This window comes from Nerophis lumbriciformis, linkage group LG21, assembly GCF_033978685.3.
Source record: "Nerophis lumbriciformis linkage group LG21, RoL_Nlum_v2.1, whole genome shotgun sequence".
In the NCBI taxonomy this organism is placed as follows: domain Eukaryota; kingdom Metazoa; phylum Chordata; class Actinopteri; order Syngnathiformes; family Syngnathidae; genus Nerophis; species Nerophis lumbriciformis.
Window position 1 is genome coordinate 37,925,106 of NC_084568.2, and position 23,863 is coordinate 37,948,968.

General features: G+C 38.3%; 1 protein-coding gene across 4 annotated transcripts in view; it reads right to left on the bottom strand.

Annotated features, from left to right (window-relative positions):
* Positions 1 to 7,679: 7,679 nt before the first annotated feature.
* lpcat1 (lysophosphatidylcholine acyltransferase 1) overlaps positions 7,680 to 23,863 on the bottom strand; it is a 76,854-nt gene continuing 60,670 nt past the window's right edge. The window contains exons 7-15 of one of the 4 annotated variants that reach the window (XM_072915650.1): positions 15,667 to 15,701; positions 15,540 to 15,594; positions 15,392 to 15,474; positions 15,198 to 15,323; positions 10,643 to 10,790; positions 10,317 to 10,412; positions 10,103 to 10,244; positions 8,063 to 8,176; positions 7,680 to 7,726 (exon numbers count right to left, since the gene is read on the bottom strand). In XM_072915650.1, the coding sequence (XP_072771751.1) occupies positions 7,704 to 7,726; positions 8,063 to 8,176; positions 10,103 to 10,244; positions 10,317 to 10,412; positions 10,643 to 10,790; positions 15,198 to 15,323; positions 15,392 to 15,474; positions 15,540 to 15,594; positions 15,667 to 15,701 (822 nt within the window). In that variant the 3' untranslated portion in view covers positions 7,680 to 7,703. Of the gene's footprint in view, positions 7,727 to 8,062; positions 8,177 to 10,102; positions 10,245 to 10,316; positions 10,582 to 10,642; positions 10,791 to 15,197; positions 15,324 to 15,391; positions 15,475 to 15,539; positions 15,595 to 15,666; positions 15,702 to 23,863 lie in introns of those variants that run through there. The other 3 variants (XM_072915649.1, XR_012051069.1, XR_009817639.2) reach the window with 3 other exon arrangements.

Below are 23,863 nucleotides of genomic sequence, written 5' to 3' on the forward strand. Positions count from 1 at the left end.
TACATTGAGTATCTAATGACCTTACATTGAATATCTAATGACCTTACATTGAGTATCTAATGACCTTACATTGAGTATCTAATGACCTTACATTGAGTATCTAATGACCTTACATTGAATATCTAATGACCTTACATTGAATATCTAATGACCTTACATTGAGTATCTAATGACCTTACATTGAGTATCTAATGACCTTACATTGAGTATCTAATGACCTTACATTGAGTATCTAATGACCTTACATTGAGTATCTAATGACCTTACATTGAGTATCTAATGACCTTACATTGAATATCTAATGACCTTACATTGAGTATCTAATGACCTTACATTGAGTATCTAATGACCTTACATTGAGTATCTAATGACCTTACATTGAGTATCTAATGACCTTACATTGAGTATCTAATGACCTTACATTGAGTATCTAATGACCTTACATTGAGTATCTAATGACCTTACATTGAATATCTAATGACCTTACATTGAGTATCTAATGACCTTACATTGAATATCTAATGACTTTACATTGAATATATAATGACCTTACATTGAGTATCTAATGACCTTACATTGAATATATAATGACTTTACATTGAGTATCTAATGACCTTACATTGAATATATAATGACCTTACATTGAGTGTCTAATGACCTTACATTGAGTATCTAACGACCTTACATTGAGTATCTAATGACCTTACATTGAGTATCTAATGACCTTACATTGAGTATCTAATGACCTTACATTGAATATCTAATGACCTTACATTGAGTATCTAATGACCTTACATTGAGTATCTAATGACCTTACATTGAGTATCTAATGACCTTACATTGAGTATCTAATGACCTTACATTGAGTATCTAATGACCTTACATTGAGTATCTAATGACCTTACATTGAGTATCTAATGACCTTACATTGAGTATCTAATGACCTTACATTGAATATCTAATGACCTTACATTGAGTATCTAATGACCTTACATTGAGTATCTAATGACCTTACATTGAGTATCTAATGACCTTACATTGAGTATCTAATGACCTTACATTGAATATCTAATGACCTTACATTGAGTATCTAATGACCTTACATTGAATATCTAATGACCTTACATTGAATATATAATGACCTTACATTGAGTATCTAATGACCTTACATTGAATATATAATGACTTTACATTGAGTATCTAATGACCTTACATTGAATATATAATGACCTTACATTGAGTGTCTAATGACCTTACATTGAGTATATAATGACCTTACATTGAGTGTCTAATGACCTTACATTGAGTATCTAACGACCTTACATTGAGTATCTAATGACCTTACATTGAGTATCTAATGACCTTACATTGAATATCTAATGACCTTACATTGAGTATCTAATGACCTTACATTGAGTATCTAATGACCTTACATTGAATATCTAATGACCTTACATTGAGTATCTAATGACCTTACATTGAGTATCTAATGACCTTACATTGAGTATCTAATGACCTTACATTGAGTATCTACTGACCTTACATTGAGTATCTAATGACCTTACATTGAATATCTAATGACCTTACTTTGAGTATCTAACGACCTTACATTGAGTATCTAATGACCTTACATTGAATATCTAATGACCTTACATTGAGTATCTAATGACCTTACATTGAATATCTAATGACCTTACATTGAGTATCTAATGACCTTACATTGAGTATCTAATGACCTTACATTGAATATCTAATGACCTTACATTGAGTATCTAATGACCTTACATTGAATATATAATGACCTTACATTGAGTATCTAATGACCTTACATTGAATATCTAATGACCTTACATTGAGTATCTAATGACCTTACATTGAGTATCTAATGACCTTACATTGAATATCTAATGACCTTACATTGAGTATCTAATGACCTTACATTGAATATCTAATGACCTTACATTGAGTATCTAATGACCTTACATTGAATATCTAATGACCTTACATTGAATATATAATGACCTTACATTGAGTATCTAATGACCTTACATTGAATATATAATGACTTTACATTGAGTATCTAATGACCTTACATTGAATATATAATGACCTTACATTGAGTGTCTAATGACCTTACATTGAGTATATAATGACCTTACATTGAGTGTCTAATGACCTTACATTGAGTATCTAACGACCTTACATTGAGTATCTAATGACCTTACATTGAGTATCTAATGACCTTACATTGAATATCTAATGACCTTACATTGAGTATCTAATGACCTTACATTGAGTATCTAATGACCTTACATTGAATATCTAATGACCTTACATTGAGTATCTAATGACCTTACATTGAGTATCTAATGACCTTACATTGAGTATCTAATGACCTTACATTGAGTATCTACTGACCTTACATTGAGTATCTAATGACCTTACATTGAATATCTAATGACCTTACTTTGAGTATCTAATGACCTTACTTTGAGTATCTAACGACCTTACATTGAGTATCTAATGACCTTACATTGAATATCTAATGACCTTACATTGAGTATCTAATGACCTTACATTGAATATCTAATGACCTTACATTGAGTATCTAATGACCTTACATTGAGTATCTAATGACCTTACATTGAATATCTAATGACCTTACATTGAGTATCTAATGACCTTACATTGAGTATCTAATGACCTTACATTGAATATCTAATGACCTTACATTGAATATCTAATGACCTTACATTGAGTATCTAATGACCTTACATTGAATATCTAATGACCTTACATTGAGTATCTAATGAGATGTAATTGCATCATGTGATGTATGCTATATAATACTGCATTAGAAGTATTGAGTATGTATATTTTGGATACTACTCTGTGAAAATGTGGCCATGATTGTAATGTATTTCATGTTTTGATATGTTTAACTCTATTATACTTTTTCCTTCCACTTTTCAACTCTGAACTTTTGGACTGAATTACTGATTGTGAACTTTTTTTTATTTTTATTTTACATATTGATCTCTAGCAATTATTGTTTGTATAATACATACACATTATCTCTCTCTCTGTCTCTAGACACACACACACACATATATATATATATATATATATATATATATATATATATATATATATATATATATACACTGTATTTTTTGGACTATAAGTGGCAGTTTTTTTCATAGTTTGGCCGGGGGTGCGACTTATACTCAGGAGCGACTTATGTGTGAAATGATGAACACATCAGCATAAAATATCAAATAATATTATTGATCTCATTCACGTAAGAGACTAGACGTATAAGATTTCATGGGATTTAGCGATTAGAAGTGACAGATTGTATAGCATGTTCTATATGTTATAGTTATTTGAATGACTCTTACCATAATATGTTACGTTAACATACCAGTTGGTTATTTATGCCTCATATAACGTACACTTATTCAGCCTGTTGTTCACTATTCTTCATTTATTTTAAATTGCCTTTCAAATGTCTATTCTTGCTGTTGGCTTTTATCAAATACGTTTCCCCCAAAAAATGCGACTTATACTCCAGTGCGACTTATATATGTTTTTTTCCTTCTTTATTATGCATTTTCGGCCGGTGCGACTTATACTCCGAAAAATATGGTATGCATGTGTATGTATGTGCGTGTGAGTTTGTGTTTATATGCGTGTGTATTACGTGTGTATGCGTGTGTGTATAAATGTGTGTGTATATATGTGCACTTGTATGTATGCATGTATGTGTGTGTATATGTGCGTATGCATATATGTGTGTATATATGTGCGTATGCATATATGTGTGTATATATGTGCGTATGCATATATGTGTGTATATATGTGAGTATGCATATATGTGTGTATATATATGTGAGTATGCATGCATGTGTATAAATGTGCGTATGCATGTATGTGTGTGTGTATGCATGTATGTATGTATGTATGTGCGTATGCATGTGTGTGTATATGCGCTCTTGCGTGGGTGTATATATGCGCGTGTGTGTGTGTATATGCGCTTATGTGTGTGTGTATATGTGCTTATGCGTGGGTGTATATATGCGCTTATGCGTGGGTGTATATATGCACTTATGCGTGGGTGTATATATGCGCGTGTGTGTGTGTATATGCGCTTATGTGTGGGTGTATATATGTGCTTATGCGTGGGTGTATATATGCGCTTATGCGTGGGTGTATATATGCGCTTATGCGTGTGTGTGTGTATATGCGCTTATGCGTGGGTGTATAAATGCGCTTATGCGTGGGTGTATATATGCGCTTATGCGTGGGTGTATATATGCGCTTATGCGTGGGTGTATATATGCGCTTATGCGTGGGTGTATATATGCGCTTATGCGTGGGTGTATATATGCGCTTATGCGTGGGTGTATATATGCGCTTATGCGTCGGTGTATATATGCGCGTGTGTGTGTGTATATGCGCTTATGCGTGGGGTATATATGTGCTTATGCGTGGGTGTATAGATGCGCTTATGTGTGGGTGTATATATGCACTTATGCGTGGGTGTATATATATGCGCTTATACGTCGGTGTATATATGCGCGTGTGTGTGTATATATGCGCTTATGCGTGGGGTATATATGTGCTTATGCGTGGGTGTATATATGCGCTTATGCGTGGGTGTATATATGCGCTTATGCGTGGGTGTATATATGCGCTTATGCGTGGGTGTATATATGCGCTTATGCGTGGGTGTATATATGCGCTTATGCGTGGGTGTATATATGCACTTATACGTGGGTGTATATATGCGCGTGTGTGTGTATATATGCGCTTATGCGTGGGTGTATATATGCGCTTATGCGTGGGTGTATATATGCGCTTATGCGTGGGTGTATATATGCGCGTGTGTGTGTATATGCGCTTATGTGTGGGTGTATATGTGCTTATGCGTGGGTGTATACATGCGCTTATACGTCGGTGTATATATGCGCGTGTGTGTGTGTATATGCGCTTATGTGTGGGTGTATATGTGCTTATGCGTGTGTGTATATATGCGCTTATGCGTGGGTGTATATATGCGCTTATACGTCGGTGTATATATGCGCGTGTGTGTGTATATATGCGCTTATGCGTGGGGTATATATGTGCTTATGCGTGGGTGTATAGATGCGCTTATGTGTGGGTGTATATATGCACTTATGCGTGGGTGTATATATATGCGCTTATACGTCGGTGTATATATGCGCGTGTGTGTGTATATATGCGCTTATGCGTGGGGTATATATGTGCTTATGCGTGGGTGTATATATGCGCTTATGCGTGGGTGTATATATGCGCTTATGCGTGGGTGTATATATGCGCTTATGCGTGGGTGTATATATGCGCTTATGCGTGGGTGTATATATGCGCTTATGCGTGGGTGTATATATGCACTTATACGTGGGTGTATATATGCGCGTGTGTGTGTATATATGCGCTTATGCGTGGGTGTATATATGCGCTTATGCGTGGGTGTATATATGCGCTTATGCGTGGGTGTATATATGCGCGTGTGTGTGTATATGCGCTTATGTGTGGGTGTATATGTGCTTATGCGTGGGTGTATACATGCGCTTATACGTCGGTGTATATATGCGCGTGTGTGTGTGTATATGCGCTTATGTGTGGGTGTATATGTGCTTATGCGTGTGTGTATATATGCGCTTATGCGTGGGTGTATATATGCGCTTATACGTCGGTGTATATATGCGCGTGTGTGTGTATATATGCGCTTATGCGTGGGGTATATATGTGCTTATGCGTGGGTGTATAGATGCGCTTATGTGTGGGTGTATATATGCACTTATGCGTGGGTGTATATATATGCGCTTATACGTCGGTGTATATATGCGCGTGTGTGTGTATATATGCGCTTATGCGTGGGGTATATATGTGCTTATGCGTGGGTGTATATATGTGCTTATGTGTGGGTGTATATATGTGCTCATGCGTGTGTGTGTGTGTATATGCACTTACCTTGGATGTACTTTAGAGTAGTCAGTGTGCAGCTTGTCGAGCAGTACAGAAGTTACTATCCACTGACAGGAAGTCACCAATAAGTGAGCACAGTGTGTAAGTGAATATTTAGTGTGAGCACCATTCTTAGCGCCCACTGCCTTCGTGCTCTTGGGCATGGAAATCCCCGGTCATTTTCCACTCCCCCATGATGACATCACTGGTGGTTGTTAGCTTTTATAAAAGACAAAGCAGGTGTGGACAAATGTATTTTATACTAAAGGTCATGTAGTTTGTAACACTGCAGACCTTCTTGGTGCATCTCTAAAAAAAACAAAATGTCATGTAAAATGTGGTTTCTGCTCAAATGTGGCTTATAGTACATATTATTCTTTCATAACATAACATTATTTCTCATGGAGAAATTTTTGTCATTTTTGTTGATTTTATTCTGAGCTTTTGGAGCAGACTCGTACTGTATTTTTTGGACCACAGCGAAATATAAGGCGCATTAAAGGAGTCACATTATTATGATTATTCCCTAAATGTAAAAGACTTCCTTGTGGTCTACATAACATGTTCTTTGCTGAAAATGTTGCATAGATGATGTTTTACAGCATGAGTCTTAGTTACGTGCCTCCACTTTGACTGCATCTTCTCCCCGTCATCTGTAGTTTCAAACACTTCCATAGCAAGTTTACTGACAGATATAAGTTAGAATTGTCCACTATTTATATTAGAAATGGGAGGATGAATGATCGAGAATAGAGATCCCACATACACATCAGTAGGAAACAATAAGTAAGAAAAGTTGGTTTTGTATTATATTCCGAAACAAAACGCCAGATAACATGTCTCCTAAAAGGGGCCATTTTGGGGTCCTTATATAAACAACTTAATACCTGTATGTTGAAGCACAGTACGTCCAACTATGGTAGCCATAATGCTCCGACAGTCCTGTAAGTGGTGCGGCTTGGTAGCTGAACAAAGTAATAGTAAAACCATTTGTGTGTAATGTTCATATTCCAAATGAAACCTCAACGTTTTGGTGTTGCTTGCTTACGGGTACTTGCTAGCTTCATTTATTGAACAAGCGTCAGTCAACACATATCTCTTATGTGTCACTCTTATCATGTACCAAATACAATTGCTTGGAGGTCCTTAAGCCCAACCAGAAATAATATTAGGTTATTGTTGAGAAAATGTAAGTGTGCCTTAGAGTGTGAAAAATAGAGTCATGGGAAACAAAGTTCTACTGAAGAATGTACAAAATATGAAGCACAGTTTTTACATTCACTGCTTCACTGCTTCCTCTTGTGTCCTCCTTGCTACTGCTGTGAGGCACACACACAACAATACAAATGACAACATGCTTCCTCTCAACTTCTACACTCAGTTCTCTTTGTGCTGTCATGTGTCCATTGCAGGTGTCATGTGTCCATAGCAGGTGTCATGTGGTGTCATGTGTCCATAGCAGCTGTCATGTGTCCATTGCAGGTGTCATGTGTCCATAGCAGGTGTCATGTGTCCATAGCAGGTGTCATGTGTCCATTGCAGGTGTCATGTGTCCATAGCAGGTGTCATGTGTCCATAGCAGGTGTCATGTGGTGTCATATGTCCATTGCAGGTGTCATGTGGTGTCATGTGTCCATAGCAGCTGTCATGTGTCCATTGCAGCTGTCATGTGGTGTTATGTGTCATGTGGTGTCATGTGTCCATTGCAGGTGTCATCTGGTGTCATGTGGTGTCATGTGTCCATTGCAGCTGTGGTGTCATGTGTCCATTGCAGCTGTCATGTGGTGTTATGTGTCATGTGGTGTCATGTGTCCATTGCAGGTGTCATGTGTCCATTGCAGCTGTCATGTGGTGTTATGTGTCATGTGGTGTCATGTGTCCATTGCAGGTGTCATGTGTCCATAGCAGCTGTCATGTGTCCATTGCAGGTGTCATGTGGTCTCATGTGGTGTCATATGTCCATTGCAGCTGTCATGTGGTGTCATGTGTCATGTGGTGTCATGTGTCCATTGCAGGTGTCATGTGTCCATTGCAGGTGTCATGTGTCCATTGCAGCTGTCATCTGGTGTCGTGTGTCCATTGCAGGTGTCATGTGGGCCCACACACAAATGGCGGGGGTGGTCTTTGAAGTCCAGGTAGTTCTGGACAAAGTGAGGATGCTCCTCCATAAAACACCAAAGTTCATCTGGGCAAAGCAAAGGTGAGGTTAGGATACGTAAAGTAAGTAAGTAACAACTACATATACATATGTACTTAGTAAGTAGGTACTTACGTACGTACGTACTACATACTATGTACGTACATACGTACGTCCATAGGTACGTACATACGTACGTCCATAGGTACGTACATACGTACGTACGTACGTACGTACGTACGTACATACGTACGTCCATAGGTACGTACGTACGTACGTACATAGTATGACGTACGTACGTACATACATAGTATGACGTACGTACATAGTATGTAGTACGTACGTACGTACGTACGTACGTACATAGTATGTACGTACATAGTATGACTATGTACGTACTATGTACATACATAGTACGTACTACATAGTATGTACGTACCTATGTAGGTACCTATGTACGTACGTACATAGTATGACGTACGTACGTACATAGTATGTAGTACGTACATACATATGTATGTGCCTATGTACGTACATAGTATGTACGTACCTATGTAGGTACCTATGTACGTACCTATGTAGGTACCTATGTACGTACGTACATAGTATGACGTACGTACGTACATAGTATGTAGTACGTACATACATATGTATGTGCCTATGTACGTACATAGTATGTACGTACCTATGTAGGTACCTATGTACGTACCTATGTAGGTACCTATGTATGTACGTACGTACATACGTGCGTACTATGTACGTAGTACGCACGTATGTACATAGGTACGTATGTAGTATGTACGTACGTACATACTACATACGTACTATGTAGTACGCACGTACGTATGTACATACGTACGTACTATGTACATAGTACGCACGTATGTACATACATAGTACGTACGTACTATGTACGTACGTACTATGTACCTACGTACGTAGATACGTACGTACTATGTACCTACGTACGTAGATACGTACGTACTATGTACCTACGTACGTAGATACGTACGTACTATGTACCTACGTACGTAGGTACGTACGTACTATGTACCTACGTACGTAGATACGTACGTACTATGTACCTACGTACGTAGGTACGTACGTACTATGTACCTACGTATGTAGGTACATACGTACGTACCTACGTACGTAGGTACGTACGTACTATGTACCTACGTACGTAGATACGTACGTACTATGTACCTACGTACGTAGGTACGTACGTACTATGTACCTACGTACGTAGATACGTACGTACTATGTACCTACGTACGTAGGTACGTACGTACTATGTACCTACGTATGTAGGTACATACGTACGTACCAAGGTACGTACATACATAGTACATATGTATGTACGTAGGTACGAACATAGTACGTACGTACGTACGTACGTACGTACGTACGTACTATGTAGCACGTACGTACGTACATACCTAGGTACGTACGTACATAGTACATACGTACGTACTACATAGTATGTACGTAGGTACGTACGTACTATGTACCTACGTATGTAGGTACATACGTACGTACCAAGGTACGTACATACATAGTACATATGTATGTACGTAGGTACGAACATAGTACGTACGTACGTACGTACGTACGTACTATGTAGCACGTACGTACGTACATACCTAGGTACGTACGTACATAGTACATACGTACGTACTACATAGTATGTACGTAGGTACGTACGTATGTACGTACTACATAGTACGTATGTATGTACGTACGTACGTACGTACGTACGTACGTACGTACCTACCTATCTAGGTACTTAGGTACGTAGGTACACGTACCTAGGTACGTACGTACCTACCTACGTACATACTTACTTAGTACGTACGGACGTGGACATGTACATAAGTACATATATATATATATATATATATACACAGTATATGTGTATATATACATACATACATGTATAGCAGTAGTAGCATAAGAGCTGAAGTGAAGTCTTACCATACGTGACCTTGGCATTGTGTGGTCCTCCCAGCTCCATCATCAGCAGGGACAGCTCCACTTCCTTCACCCCCAACATGATTTCCAACATGGCGGCGAGGTCCCGCTCATGGACCTGGCCGGTGTCTTGGCAGTCATACATCTGTGCACCAGTGAGCGCCCTTCGTGTTAACACAAGTCATGTAAAGAAAGAAGAGCAAGATGGTGGACTTACCTCAAAGGCCATCTTGAGGGTCTCCATTGACTTGGATGGCCTGTAAATGGTGGACAATGCAAGCAGGTAGTGCCTGATGTCTATCTGGCCCTCTTCCTGCTGGACACAAAGTAATAAGAGTCGTGGTACATCTGCAAGTGTCCACTAGAGGGAGACATAGTGTCTATCTGGCCCTCTTCCTGCTGGACACAAAGTAATAAGAGTTGTGGTGCATCTGCAAGTGTCCACTAGAGGGAGACATAGTGTCTATCTGGCCCTCTTCCTGCTGGACACAAAGTAATAAGAGTTGTGGTGCATCTGCAAGTGTCCACTAGAGGGAGACATACCTGGTTAAAGAGTCTGTGGATGTGTTGGAGTGTGTCCGTCACACCAACATGGAGGAAGAGGGCAAAGTCCTCCAAAGTCAGAAGATGTTTCCGCAGCTTCCTGACTCTGCTCACCTGCTCCTGCAACGAGCTCTCTGTCGTCTTGAGCCTGCAGAGAAGAACACGGGAGAGTTAAATAGTTCATCATCAGTGGCTGGTTAGCGCGGGACATTCTCACAATATTGACTCAAACATCATACTGAATTTTAACAGTTGTAGAATGTTCTATTTAGTCCAAAATATGTCTCTGTTTCACAAAATGTCAAAATAATTCAAGTTGATTCCTCTTTGTATGAATGAAGCAGTAATAAAAACAAAATCCAACTAAGAAGAATCTCCATCAGTCTCATCTTTTTTTTTTACAGTTGAGATTTAACAGCAGTTTATTTAAGTATGACCTCAGAGGTGATTATTTTCTATTGTTTATTTAGATTTTTTATTTTGACACTTCAACATTTATATAAAGCTATTTATTTTCCTTGTTGGATTTATTCATTCATGCATTTAATAATTTCCCATTACTATTCATTTATTAGGTGTTCCATTTAATTCCATGTAGGATCTATTTTACTTTTGTCTTTTTGAACAAAAGACAGCTACCATGACCACCCCCGAACTGTGAACCATCACTGTAGACACTTTAACTGCTGCTGTGACCCAAGGTCACCTCCATATTTATACTGTTGACTGTCAATCAGAATGTGCAATAATGTTATGTTACCTACTGTGCCTTGTGTATACATTTGTATTTTTATTTGAGCTAAGTACCGTGTGACTTGTTGAAGGGTGGACTAGCAAAGTTGTACGTCTGTTTAACTGTGCATATGACAATAAACAATCTTGAATTTAGTTACTAGTTTAATTATTTGTTTAAATACTATAAATGTCATATTTATATATTTATTTTCCCAGTGGGATCTATGTATTTTCTATTACTATTCACATTTTTGTAATATAGTTATTTTCACTGGGGGATTTATTTACTTATTTCCCATCACTAATAATTTAACACCTATTTATTTTCTTATATTCCTATTTATATAGTTCCTATCACTATTACTTCAACATCTGTTTTATTCCTTGATGGATTTTTTTTATTTACTGATTTCCTCATACTATTAATTTGATATTTATTCTACATATTTTCCTTGTGGGATGTATTTATTTCTTATTATAATTAATTTACAATGTATTCTATTTCCCCCCTGTGAGATGTATTTATTTATTTAATCAGTTCCTATTTATTGGCATGTATTATATTAACTTTCCCTGTGGGATTTATTTAGCTATTTTTTATTACTATTAATTTCCCCCTGTTGGATCTATTTATTTATTGATGTATTTATTTCCTATTACTAATAATTCCACATCTGTTTTATTCCTTGTTGGATTTATTTATTTACCGATTTCCTAATACTATTAATTTGATATTTATTCTATACATTTTCCTTTGGTGGGATTGATTTATTTCTTATTACGATTAATTTACAATGTATTCTATTTCCCCCCCGTGAGATGTATTCATTTATTTAATCAGTTCCTATTTCTTCAATTCATTTTCCCAGTGGCATTTATTTATTTAGCTATTTTTTATTACGATTAATTTCCCCCTGTTGGATCTATTTATTTCCTATTACTAATAATTCAAGTAATCTATTTGCTTTCCCTCTGGAATTTAACTATTCAATCATTCTTTTGTTGATTCTATTATATTCTATGACTATTCCTTTATTTGTATTTTATCTATTTTCTCAGTGCAATTTATTAATTAAATTCTTATTATGATTAATTTACAATGTATTCTATTTCCCCTCTGTGAGATGTATTTATTTATTTAATCAGTTCCTATTTATTGGCATGTATTATATTAACTTTCCCAGTGGGATTTATTTAGCTATTTTTTATTACTATTAATTTAATATGTATTCTATTAATTTCCCCCTGTTGGATCTATTTACTTATTGATGTATTTATTTCCTATTACTATTAATTCCACATCTGTTTTATTCCTTGTTGGATTTATTTATTTCCTAATACTATTAATTTGATATTTATTCTATACATTTTCCTTTGGTGGGATTTATTTATTTCTTATTACGATTAATTTACAATGTATTCTATTTCCCCCCCTGTGAGATGTATTCATTTATTTAATCAGTTCCTATTTCTTCTATTTATTTTCCCAGTGGGATTTATTTATTTAGCTATTTTTTATTACGATTAATTTCCCCCTGTTGGATCTATTTATTTCCTATTACTAATAATTCCATCCATCCATCTTCTTCTGCTTATCCGAGGTCGGGTCGCGGGGGCAGCAGCCTAAGCAGGGAAGCCCAGACTTCCCTCTCCCCAGCCACTTCGTCCAGCTCCTCCCGGGGGATCCTGAGGCGTTCCCAGGCCAGCCGGGAGACATAGTCTTCCCAACGTGTCCTGGGTCTTCCCCGTGGCCTCCTACCGGTCGGACGTGCCCTAAACACCTCCCTAGGGAGGCGATCGGGTGGCATCCTGACCAGATGCGCGAACCACCTCATCTGGCTCCTCTCCATGTGGAGGAGCAGCGGCTTTACTTTGAGCTCCCCCCGGATGACAGAGCTCCTCACCCTATCTCTAAGGGAGAGCCCCGCCACCCGGCGGAGGAAACTCATTTGGGCCGCTTGTACCCGTGATCTTGTCCTTTCGGTCATAACCCAAAGCTCATGACCATAGGTGAGGATGGGAACGTAGATCGACCGGTAAATTGAGAGCTTTGCCTTCCGGCTCAGCTCCTTCTTCACCACAACGGATCGATACAGCGTCCGCATTACTGAAGACGCCGCACCGATCCGCCTGTCGATCTCACCATCCACTGTTCCCTCACTCGTGAACAAGACTCCCAGGTACTTGAACTCCTCCACTTGGGGCAAGATCTCCTCCCCAACCCGGAGATGGCACTCCACCCTTTTCCGGGCGAGAACCATGGACTCGGACTAATAATTCAAGTAATCTATTTGCTTTCCCTCTGGAATTTAACTATTCAATCATTCTTTTGTTGATTCAATTATATTCTATGACTATTTAGGGCCCGCATGGCCCATTGCATAAGGACTCCCACAGGGAGTCCTTATGCAATGGGACATAAGGACCTATTGAATTTGTAAGGTTTTATTCTTTATTCTTCCGCCACCACATTAAACTGTAATTTGACCCACTTAACATGCTTCAAAACTCACCATATTTGACCCACACATCAGGACCTGCGAAAATTGCCTTTTTTAAAAAAAAAACTAACCACAAAACTCAAAATTGCGCTCTAGCGCCCCCTAGGAAAAAAAAAACTAGACTGCCTGTAACTCCCACTAGGAAGGTCGGAGAGACATGAAACAAAAACCTCTATGTAGGTCTGACTTAGACCTACATTTCAATACAGTACATCCTCGGGCAAAAATCAACAGGAAGTTGGCAATTCCCCCTTCAATACAAAAAAGTACTAAAAACAGTCACTTTTGCTTCTTTGAGCTGTAATTTGACCCCCTTAACATGCTTCAAAACTCACCAAACTGAACACACACATCAGGACTGGCAAATATTGCGATCTAATAAAAAGAAACCTAACCCCAAATTTAAAAATTGCGCTCTTGAGCAATTTTTTAATAAAACGCAAAAAAAACTGCTCCTCGGAAGAAAAAAAATGACAAAACTGCCTGTAACTCTCACTGGGAAGGTCGGAGAGACATGAAACAAAAACCTCTATGTAGGTCTCACTTAGACCTACATTTCATAAATTGACAACCCCCAGCAAAAATAAACAGGAAGTTTGCTATTCCCCCTTCAAAACTAATTTTTTTTGTAAAAACCGGTCACCTTCCTTCAAAAACGAACTCCTCTGAGCGCGTTTGTCGTTTCGCCTTCAAACTAACACAGGAGAGAGATTGAACCCTTGTGATTACAATGACAGAAGCGCTTTTTTTTTCTAACTGCTCCGGTTTTGATTTTATGACCCTTCAAAGACCCGCTGCTGCGCTGCTGTTTTTTTAAGATGGCTGCTTAAAAGCAGGAAGCACCAACGTGCCCACACAATGCAGACAAGGTAGGTACACTAGACACAAGTCTTGGGACACTTCAGACTAAAAGTAGACAAAAGTATTGGGACACTTATGACTATAACTGGACAAAAGTATTGGGACAGTTAGGACTAGCACCTGCCAAATACGCGGGCCCGACCAATGCTGCTTGCAGCTTTAATCCTTTATTTGTATTTTATCTATTTTCTCAGTGGAATTGATTAATTCATTTATTTAATTAATTATGTTCTTTAACTCTTAATATATTTGTATTTTATGTGCCATCTGAGAATTGTTTATTGAATTATTTTATATTACTTTTAGTTCAATATGTATTCTATTTATTTCCCATGTGGGATTTACTCATCTATTTATTTGGGATGGATTTTATCTGAAAGGATCGTACTTGACATCTTCGATGCGTTCCTGCACGTGACCAGCAGGTGTCAGTGTTACGTTACGCCTGGCTCACTTACCTCAAGCGGGGCAGCAGGTGGTTGAACTCCAACAGGCTGCTGGGGTCGTAGACTTTCAGGGGCCCCTCTGCATAGCTGAGCTCGCGGTCCTCAAAGGTCAAATCGGTGAGAGGAACCTCCAACGCTCTTGAGGGTGAAGAGGAGGCAATGAATAGCGGCTCATTTCAAAACATTGGAAATGAAAAGACTTTTACTTTGCCATGATCTTCCGGACATTATTGGCAAACAGACTGGGGTTTTCCTTCTCCTGGTCAGACGGAGTATACACAGGCAGGTACTGGAAGAAAGGAGGAGGTGAGCCGGAATGAAAGAGGTGTTTATTCCTTGCGGTACAAGGCTGACCTCCACCTCCATGGAAGTGTGAGGCTGGCACAGAGTCAGCCACAGGATCTTCCATCTGCAAGACAGGAAGTAGAACATCCTTTTAGTTTCTGTTTGAACGGCGGGAAGTGCTTTGTGTAGGACTCACGCGCCGGGCCCTCGCCACGTCCATGAAATCGTATCCTGCGGAGAAGAAATAGATGTCATGTCTGTGTAATCATGTTTTGTTTAGTTTCTGGCTTTTCACTCCCTTGTCTTGTTTGCATGATTACCCATTAGTTTCACCTGTTCCACGTTTGGACTCATTGTGCACTCTTGTTTGTCACCATAGCAACCATTAGTTTTCACCTGTCACGTCACGCACCTGTTTCACGTTTTGAGTCACGCACCTGTTTTCGTTAATCATGTCTGTTATTTAAGCTTTTCATTTTCTGTTGTCGTTCTGACGACCTCACCACATTTACGCTCTGTCCATTCTTTCCATGTCCATTCTTCATGCAACTATTTTTGTCCAAGCCAAGTAAGTTTTTGTTCCATGTTTATAGTCTTTTTGTTTTTCATAGTTTGTTCTCCGCCACTAGTGATGGGTTGATGAGGCGTCATGAAGCGTTTCGACACATTGCAAAACTGTATTGATACTGTGTCGATACTGTGTCACTAAATACTGACATCTGCTGGACATTAAAAATCCCTACAGGCAACCTATGGACCGACTCAACTGACACGGATTTGATGCCCTAGTACAGGGGTCACCAACCTTTTTGAAACCAAAAACTACTTCTTGGGTACTGATTAATGCGAAGGGCTACCAGTTTGATACACACTTAAATAAATAAATATATTGTCATTTGTAAGTTACACGTAAGTGTGATTCAAACAAGAATAGCTAAATAAATACATTTATATATATTAAAAAAATGGGTATTTCTGTCTGTCATTCCGTCGTACATTTTTTTTTCCTTTTACGGAAGGTTTTTTCTAGAGAATAAATGATGAAAAAAACACTTAATTGAACGGTTTAAAAGAGGAGAAAACACGAAAAAAAATCAAATCAAATTTTGAAACATAGTTTATCTTTAATTTCGACTCTTTAAAATTCAAAATTCAACCGACAAAAAGAAGAGGAAAAACTAGCTAATTTGAATCTTTTTGAAAAAATTAAAAAAATAATTTATGGAACATCATTAGTAATTTTTTCTGATTAAGATACATTTTAGAATTTTGATGACATGTTTTAAATTGGTTAAAATCCAATCTGCACTTTGTCAGAATATTTAACAAATTGGACCAAGCTATATTTCTAACAAAGACAAATCTAATTCTAGATTTTCCAGAACAAAAATTTTAAAAGAAATTCAAAATACTTTGAAATAAGATTTAAATTTGATTCTACAGATTTTCTAGATTTGCCAGAATAATTTTTTTGAATTTTAATCATAGTAAGTTTGAAGAAATATTTCACAAATATTCTTCGTCGAAAAAACAGAAGCTAAAATATTTATTATTCTTTACAATGAAAAAAAAAAAAAATTTACTTGAACATTGATTTAAATTGTCAGGAAAGAAGAGGAAGACATTTAAAAGGTAAAAAGGTATATTTGTTTAAAAATCCTAAAATCATTTTTAAGGTTGTATTTTTTCTCTAAAATTGTATTTCTAAAAGTAATAAGAAGCAAAGTAAAAAAAAATAAATGAATTTATTTAAACAAGTGAAGACCAAGTCTTTAAAATATTTTCATGGATTTTCAAATTCTATTTGAGTTTTGTCTCTTTTAAAATTAAAAATGTCGAGCAAAGCGAGACCAGCTTGCTAATAAATAAATGACATTTAAAAAAATAGAGGCAGCTCACTGGTAAGTGCTGCTCTTTGAGCTATTTTTAGAACAGGCCAGCGGGCGACTCATCTGGTCCTTACGGGCTACTTGGTGACCGCGGGCACCACGTTGGTGACCCCTGCCCTAGTATATACAATAATATTGTATTTCATTTAGGATTATTTCATATCTTCATTTAAATAAAAATATATTTGTATCTTTTTTAGATACAGTCAATAAATAATGTGAACATGTATCATAACATGGACATCTAAGAGAACGTGTTGTGGATGATTGTGGACTGGGAATTTTTATTTATTTTTTTTACACATTTTTATTAAAAAAAAAAAAAAAAGTTTTTCCGACGTATTACATTTTAGACGCTTTCTCTTCTTAGTTATTATTTCTCCGGCTGTAGAAAAGACCCGGCAACACCGATGCATCGGTGTTGCCGGACCCATCACTATCCGCCACTGTGCGTGCTTTTCATTTGTACTTTTTTTGCTATAGTCTTTTGGTTTCACAGTTTATTCTCCGCCACTGTGCGCGCTTTTTGTTTGATCCTTTTTTTTTGTATTTATAGTCTTTAAATAAATCATGTACCTTCATTCCCGTCTCACCCGTGCCAACTTTCCGTTGCATCCCGGAAAAGCAAACACCCAAGATCAAGTCGTGACAATAGAGGAAAGGGCGGCCATTCACTTTTTTTTTTTTTGCAACAAAACAATACGACCGCGCGGCTTTTGTGTGGAGAGTTCACATCCATCGCCAGCTACAACATCCTACTTTCACTTCTTCAAGTCAAATGTCACCTTCCCCAAAAATATATCTCTGTTTCACTATTAACAACTAATTCATCCTGGAATATGCATTATATAAATATATCATTATGCATACCTGCCAACTTTTGAAATCATAAAAACCTAGTAGCCAGGGTCCAGGGGTTGCAGGCCCCGGTAGGTCCAGGACAAAGTCCTGGTGGGGGGTTCAGGCTTCGCCCCCCGCCCCGACGCAAAATGATTGTTAGCATTCAGACAGGTTAAAATGTTGCTAAAACCATCACTTTTCTATCAGTCACAGTGACTTTTCAAAACAGAAATATTACAGCAAAAATCATATGGGTTGATTGACATGTTTATTCTGTAAGCTAACTTCAATAGTTTGAACTTATTTTGACAGTTAATGCCAGTTATCCTGTCAACCTTTCACAAGACTCAGAGGTGGGTAGTAACGCGCTACATTTACTCCGTTACATCTACTTGAGTAACTTTTGGGATAAATTGTACTTCTAAGAGTAGTTTTAATGCAACATACTTTTACTTTTACTTAAGTATATTTATAGAGAAGGAACGCTACTTTTACTCCGCTACTTTTATCTACATTCAGCTCGCTACTCGCTACTAATTTTTATCGATCTGTTAATGCACGCTTTGTTTGTTTTGGTCTGTCAGACAGACCTTCAAAGTGCCTGCCTTACTGGTGACGTTTCACTTCGTTCCACCAATCAGATGCAGTCACTGGTGACGTTAGACCAATCAAACAGAGCCAGGTGGTCACATGACCTGACTTAAACAAGTTGAAAAACTTATTGGGGTGTTACCATTTAGTGGTCAATTGTACGGAATATGTACTGTACTGTGCAATCTACTAATAAAAGTTCCAATCAATCAATCAAAAGTGTGAAGGAAAAAAGATACTTTTTTATTTCAACCGTACATCCCGTCAAAAGCCTAAAGACTGAACGCACATGAGGACGTTCCTGTCTTCACAATAAAAGTGCCGCTCCATCGCGCCTGCGCTTTCAAAACAAGAGTCTCCGAAAGCCAGCGCAAACAAGCTAGCAAGCTACGGAGTTTGCCGCCAATGTATTTCTTGTAAAGTGTATAAAAACAAATATGGAAGCTGGACAAATAAGATGCCAAAAACCCAGCACTTTCATGTGGTATTAGACAGAAAGGAGGAACTTTTCTTCTCCTCCATTTGAAAACGTGGACGTTATCATCACTACTGTCTGATTACAATCAACGCAAGTCATCAGAATCAGGTAATACACCAACTTATATTCTAGACTTCATGAAAGAAAGGAATCTATATGTTAAACATGCATGTATATTCATTAAAACACCTTTAACATGTAAACAAAAAGGGCAAAATAAATAAATATAAATTATATACTGTATATATCAATGTATGTATATATATATATATATATATATATGTGTGTATATATATATATATATATATATATATATATATGTCTTAATAAGGTTATCCAAAAAATAGTGCTCGATACCGTAGTAGAGCGCAATATATGTATGTGTGGGAAAAAAAATCACAAGACTATTTCATCTCTACAGGCCTGTTTCATGAGGGGGGGTACCCTCAATCATCAGGAGATTTTTTTTTTTTTTTTTAATCTCCTGATGATTGAGGGTACCCCCCCTCATGAAACAGGCCTGTAGAGATGAAATAGTCTTGTGATTTTTTTTCCCACACATACATATATATATATATATATATATATATGATATGATATGATATGAGTGTGTATGTTACTCATCAGTTACTCAGTACTTGAGTAGTTTTTTCACAACATACTTTTTACTTTTACTCAAGTAAATATTTGGGTGACTACTCCTTACTTTTACTTGAGTAATACATCTCTAAAGTAACAGTACTCTTACTTGAGTACAATTTCTGGCTACTCTACCCACCTCTGACAAGACTTCAATTTGTTAATTGAAAGTATAAACAGTATAAACACTTTTTACAGTAAGCAAATGGTAAAACAGTACTAAACAATTCCATTAAAAAAAAAATTGGTGTCATTATTAACTTTCTGTCCAAGCTTGTATAATCTACTGCCTTGTTCAATTGTAAAAAATATTCTGTGCCTAAAATTCACATTTCTATCACAATTATCATACTGTAAACATGGTAGGCTAACTTCATTAAAATTAATAGTCCTGTCAATAGCATGGAATTACAATTCAAATGTAGTTTTTTTGTAAGCCTTTCAAAAGAATTCAAAATATGAAAAATTAATGAAAATTAATTGAAGCCATCAGACACTTGAAAAGTGGCACATCACATCTCTAATGTAATCATTTGAACTTTTCAACAGAAATAGCACTGCAAAAATATTAAGGACATACTTCTGTATTTTGGTAGTTATGCTGTCAACATTTAACACGATTTCTTCAACTTGGACTTGAAAGCATAAATAGTATAAACACTTTTAACAGTATAACAGTACTAAACAATTCCAATAGATAACATTGGTGTCATTACCTTTTTGTGGCTAAAATCCAAATTTATTCTATCAGATTGATCATACTGCAAAAATGATATGGTAACTTTATAAGTTTACTTGAAGTGGCATAAAACACTGAAAGTGATTGTTCCTATAACCCCTTTGTTTTAAATGTTGTATGCCACTTCAAGTTGTCAAAGACTGCTGTGAAATACAGCCGACAGGATTGCGCACCAAACACGAAGCAAGGCCAAAGTGCATGCATGGTGCAGGAGAACAAAGGACTTCTTTCATTTAAGGTTTGTGATAAACCATCAAACTCATTCGTTAAAAGGACTCTATAGTAATATAAAGCGAGTTTTTCTGGACATTATCATGCAAGAAAAGTTTATTTTTGGGACCGCGATCACCGCGTAATGATTTTTAAAGGTTGCATTACAAACATTTAACTGTCCCATGTGATCAGCCAGTGAGATTGGAAGTCCATGCTCAATTATTGCCTCCGTAAATAAAACTTCGGCATTTATCACATCCAAAGAATCTGTTTGGGCGACGAAAAACGTTGAAAGTTTTCCACTTGTATCGCTAGCAACGGCATTAGACTTGTGTTTTTTTGTCCCAACGTGGTCTTTTACATCGCTAATTCCTCCGTGTCCGATCGAAAAATCTTGTCTGCACAAGGTGCAATTCGCGTAGTTTTCACCCTTTTTTTTTTTAGATTAATGAAAAACCGTATTTTTTATCACTGCAACCGTAACCCGGAATAGGTTGATGAAAACCGTACGAATTACGGGAAAACCGGAGTAGTTGGCAGGTATGCCACACTAATGCCTTGCATCGTCTATATTAGATATATAACAACGGGCGGGTGCGGGCGGATGGCGGGCGGGTGCAGGTCTGATCAAATGTTACATCGGGTGGATGGCGGATGGTTGACGACTTTCTGATGCGGTTGCGGATGAAATAATTGCCTATCCGCGCATCTCTAGTTCCTATTATGGTGTCAGCATCGGATGATATCAGCTTGCATCTAAAATCTCCGATACAAGCCGTAAATGTCCTCCAATTGGCAAACAATTGTTTGCTATTTTACTAAAGTCATCTACAAAAAGGTAAACATGCTAGGCTACTAGGAGCTAGCAGCTAAGCACACAAGTGAGACGTACATAATAATCAATGTACAACAAAACAGCACATTTGTCAATATAAACAAGTATCAAATAATGACTTACTCACACAAAGTCCCCAAGTCACAAGCGTATTAGAAAGTATACAGTAACAAACGTGTCCGCACCATTCCACTTACTGCGTCATTAACCCAACTTCATAAATTATTTGTCACCAAAAAAACAAAACAATTACCACTCCATTTCAACTTAAAGACAGCGTAAGTCTATTCTAGACAGTTAAATTGTTAGTTTTTCCTACACAACATTGTTCTCACTCATTTCACTTTATTACACCTTTTATAACTATGCACACCACCAAATAATACAAGTATGTAAGATTCGTGCTATATATATATATATATATATATATATATATATATATATATATATATATATATATATATATATATATATATATATATATATATTAGAGATGCGCGGTTTGCGGGCACAACCGCGGAGTCCGCGGATTATCCGCGGATCGGGCGGATGAAATTAAAAAAAATTAGATTTTATCCGCGGGTCGGGTCGGGTCGGGTCGGGTGGTTGAAATAAAAAAAAATTAGATTTTAAATAGATTCAGGCGGGTGGCAGTTAAACCAATTGGGAAATATATATACATAGTTAAATGTTGTTACCCACATACGAAAAACGAGCAGGCACCTGCTGCATATGCCACAACAGAAGAAAAAGAAAAGAAAAGAGATGGACACTTTTACGGAGCGGAGAAGGGACGCCTCGCCGGGGTCCGGGACCGAGGCCCCTTCCCCCGAGAGGGCCCCACCGGGAGCCGTAGCTGAGGCGATCCGCGAGAAGGGCCCGACGCAAGTCCAGGGTCACCACCGCGCCCACCGCACCGACACCCCGCCTCGTCCGCCTTCGCCGCGGCCGGCGTCACGCGCAGCAGGTAAGCAGCTTACCTGCCCGCCACCCCCGTGGCCGGGGGCTCGTAACAGGGGTCACTCCGCGCGCTCCTCCCGCGCAGCTTACCTGCCCGCCACCCCTGTTGCCGGGGGCGCGTAACAGGGGTCACTCCGCGCGCAGTGCGCTCACGAAAGGGGTGGGGCTCACCCTGGTTGATATAGACAGCAGCTAGGACGGTGGCCATGGAAGTTGGAACCCGCTAAGGAGTGTGTAACAACCCACCTGCCGAATCAACTAGCCCTGAAAATGGATGGCGCTGGAGCGTCGGGCCCATATACCCGGCCGTCGCCGGCAGCGAGACGCGCTTGGAGGTGCGCTCAGCGCGGCTCCCATATGATTGCGCACTGGTGTGCGTCTGGGTCGTGACAGCGTGGCACGCGAATGTCTGTGCTGCATTGGATCAGTCTCCTTTCTTTAACAGGCAAAAGCTTTATAACCTCACTAATGCCTTGCATCGTCTATATTAGATATATAACAACGGGCGGGTGCGGGCGGATGCGGTTCTGATCAAATGTTAGATCGGGTGGATTGCGGATGGTTGACGACTTTCTGATGCGGTTGCGGATGAAATAATTGCCTATCCGCGCATCTCTAATATATATATATATATATATATATAAATTAGAGATGTCCGATAATAACTGCCTGCCGATAAATTCTTTAAAATTAAATATTGGAAATTATCTGTGTCAGTTTCAACCTCCCGATTTTCCCGGGAGACTCCCGAATTTCAGTGCCCCTCCCGGAAATCTCCCGGGGCAACCATTCTCCCGATTTCCACCCGGACAACAATATTGGGGGCGTGCCTTCAGCGTCCTCTACAACCTGTCGTCACGTCCGCTTTTCCTCCATACAAACAGCGTGTCGGCTCACTCACATAACATATGCAGCTTTTACACACACACACACACACACAAGTGAATGCAAAGCATACTTGGTCAACAGCCATACAGGTCACACTGAGGGTGGCCGTATAAACAAGTTTAACACTGTTACAAATATGCGCCACACTGTGAACCCACACCAAACAAGAATGACAAACACATTTTGGGAGAACATCCGCACCGTAACACAACATAAACAAATACCCAGAAGCCCTTGCAGCACTAACTCCTCTGGGACGCTACAATATACACCCCCCACCTCGCCCACCTCCACCCCGACGACCCTCATCTCCCGAATTGG